Consider the following 22,372-nt stretch of genomic DNA (forward strand, 5'->3'; position numbering starts at 1 on the left):
AGCTTCCTTGAAAAAACATCCACTGGTGCTTCATCTATTGCTCAGATACAATCTTGTGTGTGACTGAGTTTCACCTGCTCCTCCAGCTGCTGCTCCAGCTGCTCGATGACGTCGTCCTTCTCCTGCACCGAGGCCTGCAGCTCCTGGCACCGCTGAAACAAACGCACCTCTGCATCTCCGGACTGACCTTCTGGAGCCTTCAGCTTCTCCTCCATCCACTGCACCTGAAATCATCAAACACACAATCAATGGGCACACGGCCACACACACACACACACACACACTCAGGTAAAAATACTATTGTTGGGGCTCTTACCTGCTGGTGAGCAGTGAAAGCCCTTTTCTCTGCATCGATCACCTGCGTCTCCAACTGTTGAATCTAGGAAAGGAAGAATATACATTTTCATTTCATTATTTATAATTTTATCTACTTTGTGAATTTTTCAAATATCATCCTTTGAACATTTGACTACATTTGTTACTTAATGACAAATATTCCATATAATATACCCACACCGCTGTGTGAGACTCCCCACACCCGAGCTGTCTGGCTGTGACGCAGCCCTTACAGTACCTCCAGCTCCTCTCACCACAGTGTTTGCACACTGTACACATGGAGGTGAAATATCAACTCCACTTCTGTCCCACGTCAAACACAACAGCACCAAATAAAGACACAGCTGCATGCTACAGACGTAATGAGAACTCCAGTCAAGATAACGCTGCTATGCTGGAAAATAGCAAATGCTTTTCAGCTGCTCCTTCACATTCCTCATTTTATGTGACCCCAAAGAACGTGTATAATCAGAATTAGGTTATTGAAAGGGCACAGATGCGTCTATATTTACTCTTGAGGCTTTTTTACTCATATAAAATGTCTTTCCTATGAGAAATTGGATTCAAGAAATTACGGCACAATCTACTTGTGGCCTATCTTCTACAGCCTCACTGTTGTATGGATCATCTATTTTGTGCTAAAGTGAAATTTATGATCATCCCATTTCAATTAGTTATTATCAGCTAATATACTGTGTTTGAGCGACTACATCACAACAACAATAAACTAGAATTACAGCCTCACAATTGTTTCAGCCAATCAGTTAAGTTAAAAGAAATAAGGTCACATTCTCCCCGTCTGCTGTTGAGTTATGGTTATGGTGTTGATTAATGACGACACAAGTGCTTTTGCGGAACATTATGATGTCACAGTGATGCTGAGGTTTGACCTTTTGGATCATTTCACCCTATTAGATATTTTGTATGAAAATGTGTCATAATTGGCGCATCAATTCTTGAGATACAGACAAAAGCCTGTTCTGTGACGTCACTTTGATCTCCGTCCTGGAGAATTTCCCTGAAAAGTGTTTCTGAAGTATTAGTTTAATAATAATGTTGATAATAATAAAAACATTCACAAGAATGACGGACAAAAGGACGGACGGCTGTATGGACAAGACAACAACATAAAGCCTATGGCCACGGCTGTAATGGAGGCATACAAATAATTGTGCTGTAAAATAGCTCAGCAGTTGTCTCTAAATATAAAATGCAAAAGCTCTTGTAATGTTGAATCCAGTACATACTGCATTGCTAAGACAAGGCCACCACTTCTTCTTGGTTATGAGTTAATTTGTTTACAACATTAATTCCTGTTTGTGTCTCAGAGCTGTTGCATTGCAGCATGTAATACCTTTAACCAGCTCCATAATGATGATGAGGTGTCACATCTATACACACACAACCAGCTCTTTGTGCACGAGGATCAGAGCATGCGTGACCTGGAAGGAGTGTGTTAAAACTGCAGCAACACCAAAAGGTCACGCAGCTTTCACACACAGGCTACAAGACACAGGTACGCACACACAGGTACGCACACACAGACAGATAGTGGCACACACAGCACACACACAAGGATAAAAAAAATAACAACGTGGGAATGGAGGAGAGCGATGACTTTATGAGACAACATTCCTCTGAAATACCTCAGCTCAAAGTGACAGAAGCAGCAGAGAAACCAGTGTCTTCTGAGGAGAGTCTCTGAAACCTCAGCGGCCTTATGGAGGAAAATATGTCGGAATGTCTCAGTGAAGTAGTTCTACAACCACCACGGTCGGAATATTCTGCTTCAGTGCACGTGCAAATATACAGACACGTGCAAATGAGACTAAATTAGAGACAAACTTGTAACGAACCCTATGGGGAAGATGGCTGACACACCAGAGAATCTGATGTTGCTCAGAACAGGGCTGAAGGTAGATGATGAATAAGGTGAACTATTCTCAATTTGACATAAATAGTAACTTATTTACCCCAATTCTTTTACATAGAGTAAGAAATATGGTTTCTGATCTCCCAGGTGGCAATTTCTTTCTTTTCAATAAGATTCCAAACTGAGCCAGATAAGAAAATATATGTACTGCAAGAAAATCTGCACTGCCTTTAAAGACAGATTCACAGGTTAATCCAGACAAGATAATAGTTCACCTTTCATTTTCACTTTCACACCAGACATTCTGACTTTTGGCAGCAGGAGAAGCGAAGGTGAATAAATATCACGGATGCCGATTAGGTGTCCCAGTAACTGACACACACACGGTCCCTGAAACTGACAAAGCAGATTCAATAAATCAATTAATAAAGCCTGTAATCTTATCAATGTACTGGACACACCCAATGGGACTGACAATTCAATATTATGTTGCACTCAGTACTGTGCAATTTACAGTACAAGCCACATTCACCCATAAAACACTTTTACAGACAGTGGTTTATTACACACGTCGGAGGTAGTTTAGGTTTAATGTAAGTTAAATATGTGACTTTGGAATGTAATTTAATATAACTATCAATATTTATTAATCATCGTAATTATTCTGAATGTGTGAGTATGTTTAAAAAACAGTATAGGGACAATTATGTATTACTATGTCTGGCAATATGATGCATATCATGATACAGGGGGTTAGAAAACACAGTGTATCAAATACATCTCCATATGTATAAAATATGTTGCTACATCACATTGGAAGTGTCAAATGGCTGAAGATTCATTACAGCACTGCTGTCTAGTGGTGGGTGGTTTAAAAACAACACCAAATGAATCACTGCCATGAATCCTCTACTTCAAACTATTAACTAAAAATCAACACAGTGTTTTGGAGAATTGATACAGAATCTGAAAAAATGTAGTTCATCACAATACTACTGTGTGCTAAATTTGTCTTACACAGGTGGTATATAAGAAAAATCCCTAACTACATTGTTTATTATATTAACAAAACCAGGGCATGAATAAGCAGAAGTCTACACTAAAATTCGACACCAGTCCATCACAGGCTGAGGAGCTTGGTAGCTGTAGTTACATAGATATTTAAGACTTAATCAAAGTAAATGCTTTTGTATTTATTAAAAAAATCTTTTGGTTTCATTAAGTTTTTTTTTTGCATTCCTTCCTCCATCCAAGTTCCTACCAGCAATTCAGTTTTCCGACTATTTTGACTCCAGTACAGTGTTTCAGATGTGGAAAATGACTTACGACCAAAGTCACTTAAGTCATTATGGACTGTGATGTTGCCAGCTACTGAGATTCAGAGTATTTCCCGTACACACACTGTTTAAATGAAAACTATCAGTATTTAAATGAGTTAATGCAGATGCTGTTTCTGCTTCATATCCAGACTGCGAAGAGTAAAAAGTGTATGTGGTCTCACTGCTCACTTCCAGAGGGCAGCAGAACTGGACCCAGCTCAGGCTCTAAAAGCAACCACACCCTGCTAGAGACTCACACTCTTTCCACTGCACAGCGTTTTCTGGAGCAAAGTGGAACCCTTTAATGCAGCCACTGTTCCACTTGTCATTTCGGTGCGATTTTTTAAAATTAAATGTATCATGCTGGTGGAATCTGAGTGAGTTCACGTCAGGTTTTGACGATATCGTGGCAAATGTCATCCTCTGCGCTGATAAAAACTGCACTGAAATGACAAAAATAACAATTACATGGACACATGACTCCTGTGTGTGAAGCTGTTAATCTATTCATGGTACGAACCACAGAAACACACACACACACACACACACACACACACACACACACACACACACACACACACACACACACACACACACACACACACACACACACACACACACACACACACACACACAGATCACTTTCACTTTAAGTTCTGATCAAAAGCAAACATGAAAAAGGTTAATCTCTCTCTCTCTCTTTCACTCTCTCTCCTTCTTTTCTTCTCTATATAGATCATGTGCTGTACCACAAGCCACATGTGCCTCTCTAGGGAACAGATATAGCATTTGGCAGAGAAGAGCTTGTTAATTACAAGGCACATATATTCTATACAGCTGGAGACGACACACACGCTGTCTCATACACACACCAGACATAACAACATAGAAAAAGCCATAAACACAATCTAATAATAAAGATATTCTCCAGTGTATACGACCATGCCTGCAAGTGTGTGTGTGTGTGTGTGTTTTGTGGATTATAAATATATAGGACCAGTCTGGTCTGGGTGTGTACATCACATCCTGGGTAGCTCTAGATGACCAATGAGGGGGTTTAGGTTTAGGTTGTGGTCATTTTCAGATGTACATGCGCTCATTTAGTAATATACTCCTGCTTCACTGCGTCAACGCCTGACACACTCACACACGCGTGACCTCTATCCCTCAGCCCCCGTAACCTCCGAACAATGCTCCATCACCTCTGCACTCAATTCCCTCCTCAGATCCAAAACCCCAGTTCAACTTCCATTCCTGGAATTCCACAACTGGCGCTCTGTGGCCAACCTCCCACTGAACTCCATCCATCCCTCCCCCATCGCTCCGTCCGCAGCCAGACAGCCAGCTCACAAAGCCTCTCTCTGTAGCCACTGTGACCCTCAGTGTTTACCTGCAATTATACAGGTTCAACACCAAATACATCCGTCACATACAGCTACAGTTAGGACTGACTCTCAGCAGAATGTGCTCACCAGTGTAGTATAGTGTGTGTGTATGTGTATACAAATACTTTGCTATACTGTACTTGAGTAAATTTCTCAGATATCTGAACTTTATGTATTGACATTTTACTTTTATCCCCTACATTTTAACTTAAATATCTGTTCTTTCTACACCTTAGATTTTCAAAACAGGCTCGTTACTTTCACTTGAATGTGCATGAGAGGAATTATCCTTTTTTAAAATTCTTCTCCATCAAGCACCGCCTTCCCAACATCAAGACAATTCAACCTAAATGGACAGTAACTCAGAAAAGATTATTTCTAGTTGAGTATCCAAGAGCATTTTTCCCTAACAATGTGGAAGAAAGTGAATAATCAGCAAACATTGCTGACGTCGACAACAATGATTCATTCCCCATCCCTGGCCTTCTTTAAATTAAGAATACTTTATTCAGTACATGTACACATTTCCTCCTGGATAATTTTTCATGCTCACAAATGTTTTCTTGCTTTAACCTTGTTTAAACTCAATAGTCGTCAAACTATATGTAATGTGAGTCTCAATTTTCTTTGCAGAGATACAGCGCATAGAAATGGCCTTCATAAACTTTGTACTTTTATACTTTGAGTACAACTACTTGAGTAAAGAGGTTTAATCAGTACTTACACCTCTACTTAAGTAATGTTTAACACAAGTTACTGTACTTCTACTTGAGTAAAGAATTTCTGAACTTTTGCCACTTCTGGATTTTAGGGCAATCCTGGCGATGCACTTTGAACCTGTTGAGTGTGACCAGTATAACCAGTGAACCTCGCCTACAACATGGGCGGATGCTCTGTTTCTTTCTAAATGTGGAATCAGTCCGAATGGAAGACTGAACTAGAATATGTCAATGCACCACTTGTGGTTTTGGTGTGAGTCTACTGTATGTACAGTGTGGACAGATGTTCCAGTGGGGAGCCCCCAAACCTTCAGGATAGTCAAGCTGGAGACTCTGTAAACTATTTTTAAAAGTGTTAAGATGGGTAATGTAGTTTTTTTATACTATGTCTTTAATCTGCTCCTTTTGTACATGTTTTCTGGCGCCTTATGTGTTTTCCTTTGTTTTAATCTTAACTTTTTTATGACTAGTGTCCAAAAAATAAACTTTACTTATTGTTATGGCTATATGTGTAACTGTTCTTTGTCCCTGTTTTTCAATCTGTTATCAATGAGGTGCAACTGGCCAGTGAAATGAGGAGAGGCTTCCAGTTTGGGGACTGCTCATTTGATGTGAATCAATCCCAAGGTTTGGAATGTTTAAAAGGCTTTCTGTTGTTGATTTGTTTCAATGGTGGCCAGTGATCTTACAACATGTAGGCCATTCAATTGTGGGGCGCAACAATTTGTGTGTGCATTTTGTGTGTCAGTGTGTTCTTGGCTTCCTATCTAAAGGATAGGTCCGATATACTTTGCTTCTTATTGTTTCCACACCAATGAATGAATATGGTTTGTGTATCTAAAGCATGATGTATTGTCTTATTCCTCCGTCGCACAAATCTATTACCAACATATCACTGAGTCACATGTGTGTTCATGTGCAGGTTTACAAAAAATGTGTAGTATTCATGTGCTTAAAATGCTTAAATAACACCTTGGGTCCATGCATGAATACTGAATTTGTTCACATAGTACATTCAAAAATGTCACTTTATTTCGTGTACATATGCAAATGTAGTTGACAGGTATCTTATTGTTCAATAGTCGGTGATGTCACAATACTGTTGAATGCTGTTTGCCTGACAACTTTAATAATTTAATAAATATGCACATTTATCATAAAAAAATCTGTATTGGCTAAATAAGGCGTTAGATGATTGTAAGAGATGGACGTGCAGCTTGCAAGTGAGAAAAGTGTAACATTTGACAAGTTGACATTAAGCAACTATTTAGAGCTGATTGTAAAATAATGTTGATTAGTTTATAAGTAATGACGCAACTGAGTTTCGAAGTTGTTGTACCTGCTGTAAATTCACACTACAGCAAAAAGGGTGTGTCAGTCTGAACCGGTCAACAGACAACAAAAATGCACAATTCATTGGACAGCTAAACCTCTGGTGTTATTGGAAATGAATCAATATGATGATAAATCAAGGCAGCGTTTAAGGGATGGAATCTTTCCATTTCTAGTTTGCATTCCACCAGATATACTTTTTCTATAAGAGATGAGGTTCACACATTTCTTTGTCATGGAGAAAACCACAGCAGACAGCTAGAATAAAATATGTGAGTGAGCGTGTCAGGTCGGAAGCAGGGCGGCTGACAGAATCAGAAAATATAGCACACACAGCCTCTTTGTCTCCACCAAGAGATGTGTGGCCCAGTGTTACAGCTGGAGGCCCCCGCTGGCCAAAACCAACGTCCCTCCCCAAATAACGGCACCACTCCCCCCCCCGCCCACACACAAACACACACACACACATACACACACAAACACACTGTCACTTTTCACGTTCTGAAAAATCTACAAGTCAACAGTGAATTTAAACTGGTCTTTTATACACGAACACAAACGCACACAGAGTTACTAACAGACTCACTTGCAAACTCACTTCCTGTGCAACACGCATGAACACACACACACACCCACACACACACACACACACACACACACACACACACACACACACACACACACACACACACTATTTACTAAACTGGGTATTTCCTTCCGTGGGGCAGCTCAATCTTTATTTTTTTCTCCTTTTTTTCTCCCCCTCCTTCCAGCTCCGTCCCCTCGCTCAGGCTTTCGAGGATTTCAGCAATATGCCAAGTCCAGCTGGAGTCATGCAGTTCAGCTAAGTCAGATACATTTACAATTCAAAATTACTTCCGATAGCTCACATTCATAGTCTGGAGATAGTAAGATTTTAGAAGACAACAAACAGTTTTAGATTTTTAAAGGAATAAAGAGGACATTGTCACTACAAACAATATAAACAATATCCATTTTTGTTTTTTAAATAAACGAGTAACTTACTAACAAAAACAATAATAAATATGACAATTTGTTAAGAATTTCTATTTTCTATCATTTGAATATATGTACTGTATATAAACAGTTAAAAAAAGAATGTGAACCTTACTGAATCAGGAATTGGGCATGGATGTTGGACATATAACTGCCCCCTCTGTATAAATAGTGGCCCCTTCTTAGATCTGCCACTACAGTAAGTTATAAAAGTATAATTTAGGTCAAAATAATGACATTTTCTTGATCTTGTATTTAATTTCAAAGAACTTTTTTTTAAATTAATACTGTTGGATCTTTGAGCTCTCACATTATCTGCACTGAACGCCACCTGCAGATGTAAAGTGCACTAATGCTGCTGCTGTTGCATCAATGAATAGACACCAACCTCCCGTGTCCTTTTCAGCGCTGGAGGCCTCGACCACCTCCACAGAACGCCTCTTCATCCTCATATGAGCCCACCTCCGCAGTGAGACATTAGGGGGGAATTTGCTGTGACGTACATTCGCCCACGCAACGGCTTTAAAAACAACAAGCTCTGGCTGAGGCGGTGGGAGCCAGAGAGGGAAAACATCAGCAGGGGTCTGGATGTTAGCATGATGAGCTCATGGCATCAGGAGGTCAGTGAGCACAAGGTGACAGGTCATTCAACAACAAACCCACCAGAGTCAAAACTATGGCCTGTTTTTTAAATGGATACGTCCAATCAGCATTATCCGTCTCTGACGTAATGAAAAGCAAGCAGTAGTAGTGGTAAGACTGTACTGGTTTTCAGTTGGAGGCGTTAAAATGAATCCACTCTGGTGTGACACAGATACTACACTGAATAATTAATTATGTGCTTCCTGGATGAGAGATATAAACTGTTTTCAGACATGAAGGCCTATGAAAGTCCTGACATTTTCCAGAGTTCGCCTTTAGAGGTTCAGTGTGTGAGATTTAGGTGAAAGGGATCTAAGGGCAGATATTGAATACGAAATGTTTTCTCTAGTGTGTAATCATCTACATTGTATGAATCATTGTTTTCTTTACTCTAGAATGGCCCCATTTATTGAAATACTTTATATTTACATCGGGAGTAGTCCCTCTCTACTGAGGCCGCCGTGTTTTAACAGTAGACCAAACTGGACAAACTAAACACCTTTTAAGTTTTTATGAAAACTTAAGACTGCCACAGGTTCTCTTTCATGTTTTGAAGGGAAGGGTGACATGAGGGGTATTCAGCTGCAACATGCAACTTCACCACTAGACGTCACTAGATTCTACACACTGAACCTTTAACATATGAAGAATGCGTGTTCACAACAACAGGAAAATGGCTGGAACATTCAGGTGAGGAGTGGCGTCTGGGTAGAGCACGCAGGAGGCAGGACATGATGTATAAATTCCACCGAAGAATGTTTTTGTTTACAGCACAGTAACACAGAGGTGGGCCCTTATCAACATCTCATTGTTTTTAATTTGTCTTTGATGTGTATGACACCTCTTTTTCCTCTTTAACAAGATATTTATATTCCTTCAGTTCCGAGTCTGTTGCGTGTCAGAAACATCATCAACACGCCTTCCTCCCTATGAATTTTCCAGACATTTTCCTGCTGTATTCTCACATGGGCTCAGTCTGTCTTAGGGGACTGGCAGGAAAAGTTCTGGAAAATATACGGAGGAACAGACTTGGACATTTGCGTTCTCACATACAGCCCCTCCGCAAAAACTTCCAGAAAACGTCCGGACTTCAGTGCATGTCTGAAAGCAGCAATAGTCAAATTCATATACAACTCGAATTCTTCAGATCAGAAATAAAAAATCCAAGCTTCTTTTGTGGGAACGTCTATGGTTCTAAAAAACACATACTACAGCGTACTGAGGGCAGCAGTTTAATGGTGCAGGCATAATGCTGCTTTTTTAACAGAAGAAAGAAAAGGCAACTGAGGTCTAAACTATTAAATACAGATTGAGTAAACACTTCTGTGGTAGAAACTGTTGAAGCTGAATTACTGCATATAACACTACATTTGTTACACTGTGTGCTGCTCTTGCATTTAATGGCGTATTTTACGACGCTGAGTGGAAAATTCGTCTCAAATTCAACCTGTCAAACAGGATGGATAAGGCCAAAAATACGGAGCAGAGACTTTCACATGTGGTACATGGGCAGCACAAACCCACCAGAGCCAATCTGTCTTCCAAGTCTCTCCAGGAGTTTGTTTTGCTGTCCAGCTGAGCTTACTTTGACTCTGTAATTGACTGGAGCTGGGTCAATCCCAGCATGCAATGCGTGGCGGAGCCCTGCGGTCAGACTGCTGTTTACATTAGAGCTCTAATCAGCATCCCTGGAGAGCGGCTTCAGATCTAGGCCACTGAACAGTTTGGGTCGACCCAGTGTCGGCCAGCTGGGAGGGACGGGCAGCTCTGTCCCCCACCAGAAGCACCACATCGCTCTGTCTGAATGTGGATGTCTTCCTGTACTGATGAGGACCACATGTTGGTGATTTTTAAATTTTAACATCATCTACGGTGCCATGGCCAAATCTTCCCACATCTCCCCCATCAAACAACACGAACAGAGTTTTGAGTTTCTGCTCAGCAGGAGCTCGAGGAATCAGCTCAGTGATTGGCTGTTTGATCTGATGGTGCAACGTCTGTTCTCTTGTGTAAACAGTATAATAAAATTAATATTACAACATGATTGCAACACAGTGGGTTTAACTACCCATGGAAACATGCTTAACTGCACCAACAGTGGATCCACTGTTATTCAGGAAATAAAAATGATCAGTTTATTCTGAATCATAACTCATAAAAACACTTTTACAACTTTATCTACTTTTTCTTTATGAGCCAGAAGACTTTCATTGTCTTCGTCTATTCTTATATCCCGTTTCAAGTGCTTATTGGTATCAAATATTTCTCCTACACATCTGCACACACTTACTTTCTCTGCCTTTCACAAACCAACTACTGGTTTTATTCAGAGCAATTAAATGTTTTTTTCTCTTTCACATCTGTGTTCTGTTCTTTCAGTTTTGAATGAAGTATAGTGATCAGACGTCATCAGGCGTCCGTCATTTTTCAATAAAAAATTTGTATTTACAGAATGGTTGTCTGCACTGATTTATGTTTCCCAAAAGTGATGCTGTAATTAGCGAATGAGACTAACTCCATCCTCTCAACTACTTCACATCAAGAGGAGCCACTTAAGCTAACTGGAACGCACCCCTGCAGTACAGACCTCACAGCTGTGCAGCAGCTTTAATGTCCACTTCCTCTCACCATCACCAAATTCAAACTGGCACCATTTCAATCAGTATCTCACTCCTTTCACCACCACAATCTCCCTGTGGATGAGTTTTGTCGTTACGTGATTAACAGAATAGTAAGAGTTTACTTGAACCAACTTTGTCGGCGGTGAGCTCTCGAATCTTGATGATCTGCACTCTGAACTTCATGAGCAGCGCCTCCAGCACCATGCACTTCTCCTTCCAGTCCTCCTGGCTCATGGCCTCCTCCCCATCCGCCATACCGGCCGACCCTCTGTAACACACAGCAGCAGTGAGCGAGAGAGAGTCAATATATGTACATATTAATACAACCAATCTCCTGGAGGCTTCCTGTGGGAAAATCCGCTTTTTCATTTCCTCCTCTTGAAGGAGATGAGAGATCAGGGTCAGCAAGAGACAACCACCCGTGAAGCTGGGTTGGGATTCAGAGTTTTGCTCAAAGGCTACTCCGCCGTATGAAGAACTGCTTGTCTGTATTTTCTGGGAGACCCAGCAGAGGACTGACACACGCTTGTGCTAATATTACAAAGAGATTCTGTTTGAGATTTCAATGTGAAATGAATTCAGGTTTCATTCTTTGCACTACATGTAAAACAGTAACTGGACCATATCTGATAAACATACCTACACACAGACACACAAAGGGTTTGTTGTTGTTGTACAGACGCTCCGCCACCAGCCGCCCCCCTGAAATATTCCAGGGTTGAGTCCAGTTGGACCAGCGAGGGCAGTAGGCGTATCACATTGGCTTGGCCAAACAGTAAAACACTACTGTTGCTCCAAAACACCTCAGTACCCTCCCTGGTGCCAGACTTACATCAGGTTTTCCAGGGAAAAAACAGCCGGTAAATAAAGTGATTGAGAGAGCCAGTGAGTGAGAGAGAAAAAGAGGGAGAGAGATACGAGGATCTCAGATGAAGGATATGAAGAGGAGGAGGAGGATAGAAAGTCTGGGTTTCTCTTCCATGTAATAACCTCTCATTACCCGACTGGTCTCCTCACAAACATGTGTGGAGGGAGGCAATAAACTGGTTTCAACAGGCTTATTTCTGCTGCTTGTTTGCTGCGGTAAACACAAGAAAAAAAGAGGCTGTCGCCAAACAAAACAACATAAAGAGCCAAATGCAAGGAATTTAAAATGACTTAGTACATGAGGACAAGGTCTATAAATACCTGTATAACATCATATCATAAGGAATACATTTTTATGATAGCTCGCAGATAATACTACAAATAGAGGCTACTGTAAAATATGATAAATTGGGCAACTTTGTCAATAAACACTTCAGAGCAACACTGCAACTTTTCACCTTAAATGATTCCCACTCCTCACCATGAATGTCTGTTCTTGTTCTATGTAACTTTGGTGAGTGCGTACAATCTCCTGTGAGAAATGTGTAACTGACGGATAAATGGTCTGTATTTATATAGCACCGTTCTAGTCTAGAAGACCAATCAAAACGCTTTACATTACTGTTTATTGCCATTCACCCATTCACCCATTCATGCAGTGCATCTATGGGCAGCACTTCTATGAGAACATCACAGCCCTGACGGCTGTTTGGGGTTTAGTGTCTTGCCCAACGACACTTCTGCATGCAGAATGGGGGAGACTGGGATCAAACCGCCGACGCTCTGGTTTGAGGACGACCCGCTCTATCCTCTGAGCCACAGCCGCTTCAATTGTCAGAATCCGACTCAGCACACGCTGAACCGAAGATCAGTTAAAAAGACTTAAAAGCAGTTAATGTAAAAAAGTACATTTACGTCATTAATGTAGGAGCATTTTTCATGTATATGTACTTAAGTAGATTTATTTTCCCCGTAATTTTTTTACTTTTACACCACTGCATTTATCAGCAAATATCTGTACTGTCTGCTCCACTACATTTTTACATTTTGTCTATTTGTTTGCACTTTTACCCAAGTAAAATGTACTTCCTCTGCTGTTGCTTAAAAGTAGCTGAATTATAAACCAGCGTTTATCGTCAATATTCAGCGAGGACGCTGTTAAAATAGGAGGAATTCTAAACACAGTTTAGTGGATTTGTGACAGCAGCAGCTCTTCTGGTTCAGGAAGTCGGGGATCATGGGTAATATCCGCATTTCAGCTGTGTTTAAGCTCAGTGAGTGAGAAAATGCAGTCAGAGCTCTACTCAAGAGATTGATAGTCTCTGTTTTTCCTCGACACGAAAACCCCTTAATCGCTCTGAAACAGAACCCAACAGAATTAATCCCCATGTGGCTGCAGAGGGCGCTGTTGCTCAGCAGTAAAAGTTACACAGTGTTGCTTTAAGGTAATAGTATAATTGTAACAACCCACAAGGTTTTAGTTGATAGATTCTTATATATTCTCAAATTATAATCCTTTTATATAGTATACACAGAATTTGTTATTGTTATTTTAATATCAGGTTATATTTTTTATTGTATTTATTTTGGTTTGCTGCAACAGTGGATGTTTTGAGAGGTGACTTCACTCATGTGTCCTTACTTTGTAGAATAAGAATCTGTGTAGAATTTCTCTCGACTCCACAGTGGTGATAAAAGGAGGTAGTTGGTGGAAAACATTAAAGTCCAGTTAAACCCTGACCCCTTTGTTATTCTGTCCGTGATTTACTCTCACTCTCACTTCCTGTCAGTGCACAGAGACAGTGAAGCAGAATGTGCTGTGTGAGCACATCCCTGTGTTTTGGTGTGGAGGCGTGCTGCAGCCATTCAAGACTTAAAGACCCTTCTACCTGCTGTTAACGGATTTAAAATGAGGTTTAAATTGTGTGAATGGGATCCACCTCTCACTGGGAAATGAACTGTGCAAAAACAATGAGGCCGTGTGTGTATAATAAGGTATAACAAGTCACTCCTTATAAAGCCCCCCCCTCAAAAAAACTTTTGAGTGTTCAGATGTGAAGCCTCATTGATTATAAGAGTGTAATATATAGGACACATTGTTTTAGAACAAACACTCATGCAGTCATAGAAATGATTTACTGAGGGTGATGGTCCTCACTCAGGGCTGAAAGATGGTGAAAGACAATAAACTGAGGTAAAGTAGTCAACAATGAGGCCCTCATAGGTTTCTATTGTGGTGTTTTTAAACTGAATTTATAGAGACTATAATAACACACGGTGAGACCCCCCCATGTGTTACACTGAAATTCAATTAAATACATAATCCACCAGATGGATTGTGTATTTAACCATAAAACAAACGGACCAATTGTAGGCTTTATATTCTAAATCATAACACCAGCTAGCAAAAGACAAACATAGCACCACTTTATTTCCTTAGAAAACAGTGAGTGTGGTCAACTTAATAATTGTTTTCACATCACTGTTACTCTGTTGCACCAAGTAAAAACATTCGGTTACAAATGTTTAGTCTGAACTTTACCGACGAGTGAGTCAATGACAACGTTTAAATCATTCTCACTTTGAAAACTCATTAGATAAAACGGTCACTCTCCATCGTTTCCTATTAAATATATATAAAAAAAACATCTTACCCTTGACGATATTGACGCAGAAGTGTCCGGCCGACGTCACGTCATGTCGACTCCAGTGTTTACACGTGTTTTATTCTGAGTCCTGTGAGGAAACCTTGAATAAACGCGGTGAATGGTTCACTTTTCTCAGGTTTTCATTCCAGCTCAGGCACAAAGTTAGGGGGGAACGGGTTACGGGTTGGAATAGGAGGGCGTGGCGTCGCGACGGGTGTCCAATCACAGGCCAGATGGGCGTTTCTCTGCGCAGCATAACCACGAAGACCGATCTTGACTGACGTGTGATTTCCACCAATACAATCGTGGAGCGCTACTTTACGGACAGCTCAGTCTCTGTGGGCGGGCTGTTACAGTCCGTCGGAAGTGACGTCCCCCGCGTGCGGCATGGATCCTGGTCCTGTCAAATTACCGAGAAAAAAACAAGACGCTCAAACAGCATGGCTTCAAAGTTAAAGCTTTACATTATACAAATATGTATTTACACTCTGTTCAACCACACATTTCGTACCATATACTTAAATAACTGTGGAGTCAAACAAAGAATATAAATATCAAAGAAATATAAACATCTACTGCATTTCATAAGGTTGTTAGATATAGTACACTTTATTTTGAAAGAGATCTTACCGGAAAAGGAAGCGTTTTAACGTCCAGCTTGACACTGGTTACAGTTACCAGCTGAGGCAAACAGACTCCAACTACACCACATGTTCATCTGAGGTGGATACTGGTTCTATTTCATTTCACACCTTTATTAACCAGTTTGACCATTTGAGTGTTTACTGTCGTAATGTTTCTGTGTTACCAAGAGTGTCTCTCTATTTAACTTGGGTCGTAGAGCCAGTGCTGGACAGCTAGCATGAGTTAGCTCACAGTGTTAGCAGCAGGACTTTTAGCTGAGATACAACACCTGAGAAAGTGTGGACATGAGGTCCTCTGTGTGTGTTTGTGTATGAGAGAAGAGAACGAGAGAAGGACAGAGAGAGAGAGAGAGAGAAGCTGGGGTGTCATGTGGAGAGAAACGGGTCGTTTGTAAACATCAGGTGGTTATTTGATCTGTTATCTGAGATGTGAAGCCTCTCACCTCTGACAGGTGTGAGAGTCCACAAGTTAATGCAAACCTGCAAGTTGTGTGTCTCGTAGTCGAGCCCTGTTGCAGCTCATTATATGTTTGACATGCACTGAAAACACTCACGTTGGTTGAACTGATTTATTCGTGATTCATGGAAACGTTTGCACCGATGCTGCTGCACAGAGTCATGGTGGTGAAGAAGAAGAAGACAGCCAGAGTGGAGGCTGTGGTGCTGGAGGAGGAGAACCTGCACAAGCTGATAGGTAATGACACCACCGATGAGCAACATAAAGCTGTGGTCAATGAAAACAAGTCTCGTAAATGATCTTGTATGTGTTACCTCATGTAAGTGTGAGCACAGAGTTCTGTCAGTCCATGTGTGTGGGCCCTCTGTTACACGTTATACTCCATGTGTCATAGTATTGAACCGTGTGTTTTTGTCTTTCTTAGCATCCCTTTCTGTGGATTGTGGAGAAGATGGCATCAGACAGGTTGCCCAGACCCTGCAGTCCTGTTTGGAGCTGACAGAGCCAGTGCAGCAGATCCAGCTGATAAAAAAGGTTAGCAGCAGCAAGATGAATGTGGTTAGCACTGTCGCACCACAGCAAGAAGGTCTTTGGTTCAAATTCGGTTTGTTTAGGTGTGAATGTGAGTGTGAATGGTTGTTTTTGTCTGTATGTTGGTCCTGAGATATGCTGGTAACTTGTTCAGGCTGTAGCCCACCTTTTGAGCAGTGTCAACTGGGATTGGCTCCAGCGTGCCTCTGACCCTTAAAGGATAAGTGCTATAGATAATGGATGAGTGTGTATGCATGTTGTTAATTTACTCCTTGTTTAGTGAATGGACCTGAGTAGGCTAGTATTGTAAGCCTTATCATACAGTGTATGTCCTGAGTTGTGTGTCCATACCGCATCAGGCAGGGTCCCAGTTGGAGGCCCTGAGCGATGAGCAGCCGGACGATGCTCTTCTGGAGGCCTGTCTACACACCCTGGCTCTGGTCTTCACCTCACTGCGGGCCAAAAACCCCCTAAGACGAACCATCGCCAGGTACACAGCAGTTTGTAAATGGATGTATACAGCCTATCAGAGAGCTTCCATGGTCACTTCCTGTGGAGGCAAGAAATGGTCTTACGCTGTTCCAAATCCTAAATACCAGAATCTAAACCCATGACCAACAATTCAGACACCAATCAGTGTTTATAAATAATAGCTTGAGGTCAGTTACTGCTTTATTTTAAATTTCTGTTTTCACTTCATATGATATCATTAAATGCCTAAAAAATAGAACATAGATGTTTGTGTTAAAAAAATATTTTTAGTTGGGGCTGCCTGTCTGTAAGTTTGGACCTTGTTAGTTCATAACTTGTCTCTAATTTCCTTTTTTTTACATTACAGTTATATGAATTATACATTTTCTCTCTTTCTCTATTCACCCTCAGTGCTTTTGGTTCAGTACCAGCCTGGTTACAGGAGCGGACTGTAGACTGTTTGTGCTCCTGCTTGTCTGACTGTCTGTCCAACTCAGGCTCCGACAAATATTCACACAATGTCGACACCATCAATGCCTGTTTGGATGGCTTTCCTCTTGGTGAGAGGGCTGTTGCTCATGTTATTCTTTACTGCCGATATTCTGCTTTTTATCAGAAACATAATCAGATCAATCTTAAATCTCCTGTTATCAAAGTCAAATAAATATCTTCCCTTTCAAAATGCTTTATCCACAGGTGAGAGATGCATTAACAAACTGCTGCCTGAAGGTTAGTGTTCGTATGTCCTCAATGTCTGATTTTGAGAAGACACTGTTTTCTTTCTCAGCCTCATCGTCTCTCTTCTCCTCTGTACAGTTTTGCAGTTTCTTCACAAGGGACTGAGTCAATACCTTCATCAGAACAAGTACAGAGACATATTTTGTAATTCCTATAATTAAGAACTCACATTTTATTGCCAAAAGCAACTTGTGTAAATAATGTGAATGAAAATTTTAAATAAATATTCTTTGACATCTTTAATTATATTTATACCAGACATTTCGTAGGGTATTGAGCACTATTGGGAGTGAAATGTGTTTTTCTTTGCTATTACGTAAGTTTTTAGAAACAACTTACTATATATTTTATTCAACCAAAAATAACTGCTATTAATCTGTTGTTTCTTTGGGTGATTGGTTGCATTTTCACAGTTTTTATTTAGATATTTGACACATGCATGGTTTGTGTCTTGCTGTTGATCAGTATGTCTCTGTCGCCCCCTGCTGTTCTCCAAGGGGTCTAGCAGGCCGCCACATTGCCCAGGCTCAGCTGATGCAGTCCTGTCTGGCTGCAGTGAAGACTTCCATGCTGGTAGTCCAGAGATCACAGGAGACAATCAGTGAAGTCCTGCAGGCTGAACAGGGTCACTGCAATGTGGAGGACACACTGAGCAGCCTCCTGAGCTGCTACATACACATCCTCACTGACGGTAAGAAACACAGATTGTTCTGTAGAGACCAGCGGTAGAAACAAACATGCTGGATAAAATGTGGATGTACACTCATAGCTGATGTCCTGACTTTGAGGATATAATATGAGCCAAAGTAGTGTTTGACTGGCAAACATGCCTCCAAATATATCCATCAATATCAACCAATATAAGTCCGTAGATATAAATCCCTCAGTCAGTACACTCACATGTTGTACACTGTATATGCAACGCAGACACGGCTGTTATGCACTCAATGGAAATGACAATCAGGATTATTGCCTGCCAAAATATCTACCGGATGCTTTCCTCACTTGACTAAAAAATAATAATGTTTTACTTTTTGTGCTCTTTGCATTGATGTGGAAAAGTTGGCGCTATCACCTCTGCCATTTTCACAAATTTGAAAAAGCGTCAGTGACAGCAGAGTTCTGTGCCTGGGTACAAAGAGACATTACCTATTCCTGTTGCAGTTCATTGTATGAGGATTTATCTTGAATCAAGTTAACAATTTCATGATACTTGTGGTGATCTACTTATATCAAAAGTGTGTATAAAGAAAACAAGAGTCTGAATAAGTGCATTGCTGGATGAGTATCAGCTGCTGTCTTATTTCTATGCCTCTGGCTGACAGGTGTAATGTTTTGAGGTCATGATCACAATATCTCTTGTGGCGTGAGGCATTTTTTTCCAAATTTGGTCCAAAGCTTCACTTGAGGGCGAACTCCTTAGATTTTGTGGTCAAAGGTCAAAACATGTTTTTGCCTCTGTGAACATGATGTCTCAGAAACACTGAAGGAATCAAAATGTTCAGCAGCTTTCTGGTCATTGATGTTTCCATAAGAAGACGATGTATATCATATTACATGTTTTCTACCATTCTTCTGTAAATGTAGCCGATGTTCTCAAATCTGAATTTTTTTAATGATCAGAATCATGTACATTTGACAACTGTCTAATTTGCATCAGTGTTTGCAGATGAAATGAAGATCTATTTCATTGACTGATAAATGAATAACTGTGCACAAACAATAACATTGTTCTGAGCATACATGGAGTACAGTCCCTCCATTGATTTTGAATGAGTGAAAATTTGAAATGTGAATCTACAAAGTACTGTACCCACATACTTCTTTTCTTACTGATTTTCTCCTCTGTCGCTCTCTGTGCCTCCTAGAGGAGTTCATCCAGTCAGTCCAGAGCACAGCCGGCATGGCTGTAGTGTTGATGATCAGGTCCATCATGGGCTCTGGGGATGAAGTTGCTTCTGTGGTAAGTAAAGGATTAAGAGTTATGGCTATGTCACATAATTTCCTGTGCACATTAGGAGAAAATGTACTTGTCCTGAAAGACACACCAAATTCACCACTACTGTATAACTCACCTGCACTTCATGAATACAAATGTAAAGTAAGAACGTAGCACATCAAAATGAATGTACAGTAAAAACCACATTTGCCTGAAGTTTTACTAAATATTTGAAATCAGTAAATTACAGTGTAATGTCAAACAAATAAATATTTGTCAAGTTCCTGTGAAAATTAGTTTTTAGTAGTTTGTATTTTTGGTAATATTTAGTTTTGTTATTTCCTTATCTTTGAGCAACAGTCTTTTATAGTCACATCTGTAGCAACAGAAAAGTCCTCTTTGCATATCTTTGAAATGCACTAAAATCTTAAATTAAGTTCATGCCCTTTTAAAGACACATTCAACCAAAACATTTCAGAAATTATATTTGAAAGACAAGTTTTTATTAGATTAAAATTTAACATTTCTCTGTTGGTCATTCTCTGTGTGTGTCAGGTGTGCAGTTTGCTGCATGGCTCTGCCCAGGGCTTAGCCCCGGCCCCTCAGTGGCTCAAAGAGAGGTGTGTCAGTCTGTGCACTAGTGGTCGTCTGCCAGGGGTCTCTCTCTATCTGTGTCATGGGGTTCTGGCTATGTTGAGCTGGAAGGGTGCTCTCCCAGGACCACAGTGGGAACAACTGCTGCTGTTGGTCCCAAACACGCTGCTGGATCTGGATGTCAGGTAGGTCTGACAATATATCTTAAAAAAAAAAAACAACAACAAAAAGAAAAGGTATTTTTCAGAGCTATAACATTTTTTTGTTCTTTGCCGTAGTGTGAAGGAGTCCAGTACAGCAATGGTGGTGGCTCGGGTGCTGACCCTGTGGAGTAGCGCCGCTCTGGACTGCCTGCAGGGAGAGACGCAGCCCTGCCCTCCTCACCTCCAGCAGTCCCTCAGCGGAGGCTCCGAGCTGCACCAACACCTCCTGGAGCACATCTACTCACACTGGGAGCACCCACTGGACGGAGTGCGCCACCAAACCCGATCGCTGTTCCGCAACCTCCTCCTGCTCCATCAACTTACCAACCCCTCCACTTCCGACCCTACCAAGGACTCTTACATCACAGAGCTCACCCAAAGCCTGCTGGGACTAGAGTGGCACATGAGGGGGAAGTACGGCTCCTTGGGCTGCCTGGTGGAGCTCTATGGAGCAGGGCACTTGCTCAACATCCAGCCCCAACTGCCTTCATGTCTCCTGGGTTTGATGGGTGATCAGAACATGGCTCCTTACGCCAGCGACCTGCTGGAGAGGCTGTTTGTTAGTCACAAAGCTCAGCTGGCAACTGAGGCTGTTGCAGCAGGAACGACAGAGGACTGGATGGAGCCTTGGCACGGGACATGGGTAACCCCGCTGCTACAGGTGCTTTGCCTCGCCAGACTGGACCAAACCACTTACATCCTGGACTACTTCCTGCCCAAGCTGCTTCGCTGCAGCCCCTCCAGCCTGGCTCACATGGTGCAGGCCCTGCAGGACACACCGCCCTGCAGCACAGGCAAAGGCACATACCTCCTATATCTGTATCTCATCCGGTCATACTCTCTGCGTATCAAAGTCTCTCACTTTCACAAAGTATTCAGTGGTCACTTGAAAGAGATCATTCTGTAACACAGTCACTACACTTTATTAAATATAGAACCTTTGTGTTAATACAGTTTTTATTTTCTGTTCGGTGCTTCAGGCAGCAGGGGTCAACTCGGTGCTCTGATGACGTGCCTGCGGGCAGCGAGGGCCCAGGGTGTTGTTCCATCCTCAGAAGAGGGTCTGTGGGGGGGACTGGTGCCCCTCTCCCTCCTCCAGCAAGCCCTCGTACACAAACATGATCAAGTGAGTATGTGTTTCTCCTTGAGTGTATATTTGTGGTCTTCCAATAAGATTATTTCAAGATGTTTTCGACATTTTTGTGGCATACATCTTGGATTTCCATTTATGTGTCACCTTCTCTTACTACCCAGGTGAGGATGGACGCTTTAGGTTTGGTGTGTGAGACCCACCGCAGCACTGAAGTTCTGACCTTGCAGGAAATGGACCTGACTCGCCACTTCCTGCTGCCCAATCTCAACAGTCAGTCCCCAGGCGTTAGACAGCAGACAGTCAGTCTGCTGAAGAAGGTCAGCAGCTCATGTCACATCATCTTTGGTGCTGGAAGAGTTTATATTCTCTCTGCATTTGAAAAAGTCAGGCATGTCACTTCTATCAAGCTTGTGTTTGCCTGCGGGCTGGGACGAGCAGCCTGTCTGTTTATGAGGGTTCATTGATGTATGTTTTAACAGGGATCCACTGTAGGTACTAGAAACTGTTTGACATTTGATTAAATGAAAATCACTAAATTAAACTTTAAATCTTCTACTTCACAGTTACTGTGTCGAGCGAACGACAGCACTCAGCTGCTGCAGAAGAGACAGAGTCAGGAGAGAGACCAGGAGAAGAAAGACAGACAACAACACACAATACAGCTGTACAAGGTATAACACACATTAATGCAGGGTTTCCATTAAGGACAATCAGCAACTATTCCCTTTAAAAAGTCTTAACATTTCTTGAATTAAATCTTATAAAAAGGCCTTTAAAAGTATTAAATAGTCTGATTGGATGGGTAAATTCTTTAGGCATGTCACTGCCCAAAGGTCACCAAGGAAATGTCTCCTCTCTGGCAGACAGAAGAATTATTACTTCCAGTATGCATTGTGTCATTGATTTCTCTCTGGTTTATGCATTAAACTAATGCCTTTCTAAC

At 41.4% G+C, this 22,372-nt stretch overlaps 2 protein-coding genes across 7 annotated transcripts in view; one reads left to right on the plus strand and one right to left on the minus strand.

Annotated features, from left to right (window-relative positions):
* Positions 1–14,933, minus strand: part of plekhh2 (pleckstrin homology domain containing, family H (with MyTH4 domain) member 2) — a 38,723-nt gene extending 23,790 nt beyond the window's left edge. Inside the window, exons 1-4 of one of the 3 annotated variants that reach the window (XM_034608981.1) lie at positions 14,766–14,933; positions 11,377–11,512; positions 317–379; positions 75–224 (exon numbers count right to left, since the gene is read on the minus strand). In XM_034608981.1, coding sequence (XP_034464872.1) covers positions 75–224; positions 317–379; positions 11,377–11,499 — 336 coding nt within the window. In that variant the 5' untranslated portion in view covers positions 11,500–11,512; positions 14,766–14,933. Of the gene's footprint in view, positions 1–74; positions 225–316; positions 380–11,376; positions 11,711–14,765 lie in introns of those variants that run through there. The other 2 variants (XM_034608979.1, XM_034608980.1) reach the window with 2 other exon arrangements.
* Positions 14,934–15,968: 1,035 nt separating this feature from the next.
* thada (THADA armadillo repeat containing) overlaps positions 15,969–22,372 on the plus strand; it is a 97,678-nt gene continuing 91,274 nt past the window's right edge. For 3 of the 4 annotated variants that reach the window (XR_004616289.1, XM_034608838.1, XM_034608837.1), the window contains exons 1-13: positions 15,969–16,097; positions 16,285–16,394; positions 16,751–16,881; positions 17,274–17,422; positions 17,559–17,591; positions 17,679–17,727; positions 18,098–18,291; positions 19,469–19,563; positions 20,095–20,318; positions 20,412–21,135; positions 21,307–21,462; positions 21,591–21,746; positions 21,993–22,100. Coding sequence is in view for 3 of the 4 variants with exons in the window: in XM_034608838.1 (XP_034464729.1) it covers positions 15,986–16,097; positions 16,285–16,394; positions 16,751–16,881; positions 17,274–17,422; positions 17,559–17,591; positions 17,679–17,727; positions 18,098–18,291; positions 19,469–19,563; positions 20,095–20,318; positions 20,412–21,135; positions 21,307–21,462; positions 21,591–21,746; positions 21,993–22,100 (2,241 nt within the window). In the remaining variant the exon portion in view is untranslated. Of the gene's footprint in view, positions 16,098–16,284; positions 16,395–16,750; positions 16,882–17,273; positions 17,423–17,558; positions 17,592–17,678; positions 17,728–18,097; positions 18,292–19,468; positions 19,564–20,094; positions 20,319–20,411; positions 21,137–21,306; positions 21,463–21,590; positions 21,747–21,992; positions 22,101–22,372 lie in introns of all 4 variants that reach the window. The other variant, XM_034608839.1, reaches the window with a different exon arrangement.

The sequence above is a fragment of the Hippoglossus hippoglossus genome, chromosome 15 (genome assembly GCF_009819705.1).
Source record: "Hippoglossus hippoglossus isolate fHipHip1 chromosome 15, fHipHip1.pri, whole genome shotgun sequence".
NCBI lineage: Eukaryota > Metazoa > Chordata > Actinopteri > Pleuronectiformes > Pleuronectidae > Hippoglossus > Hippoglossus hippoglossus.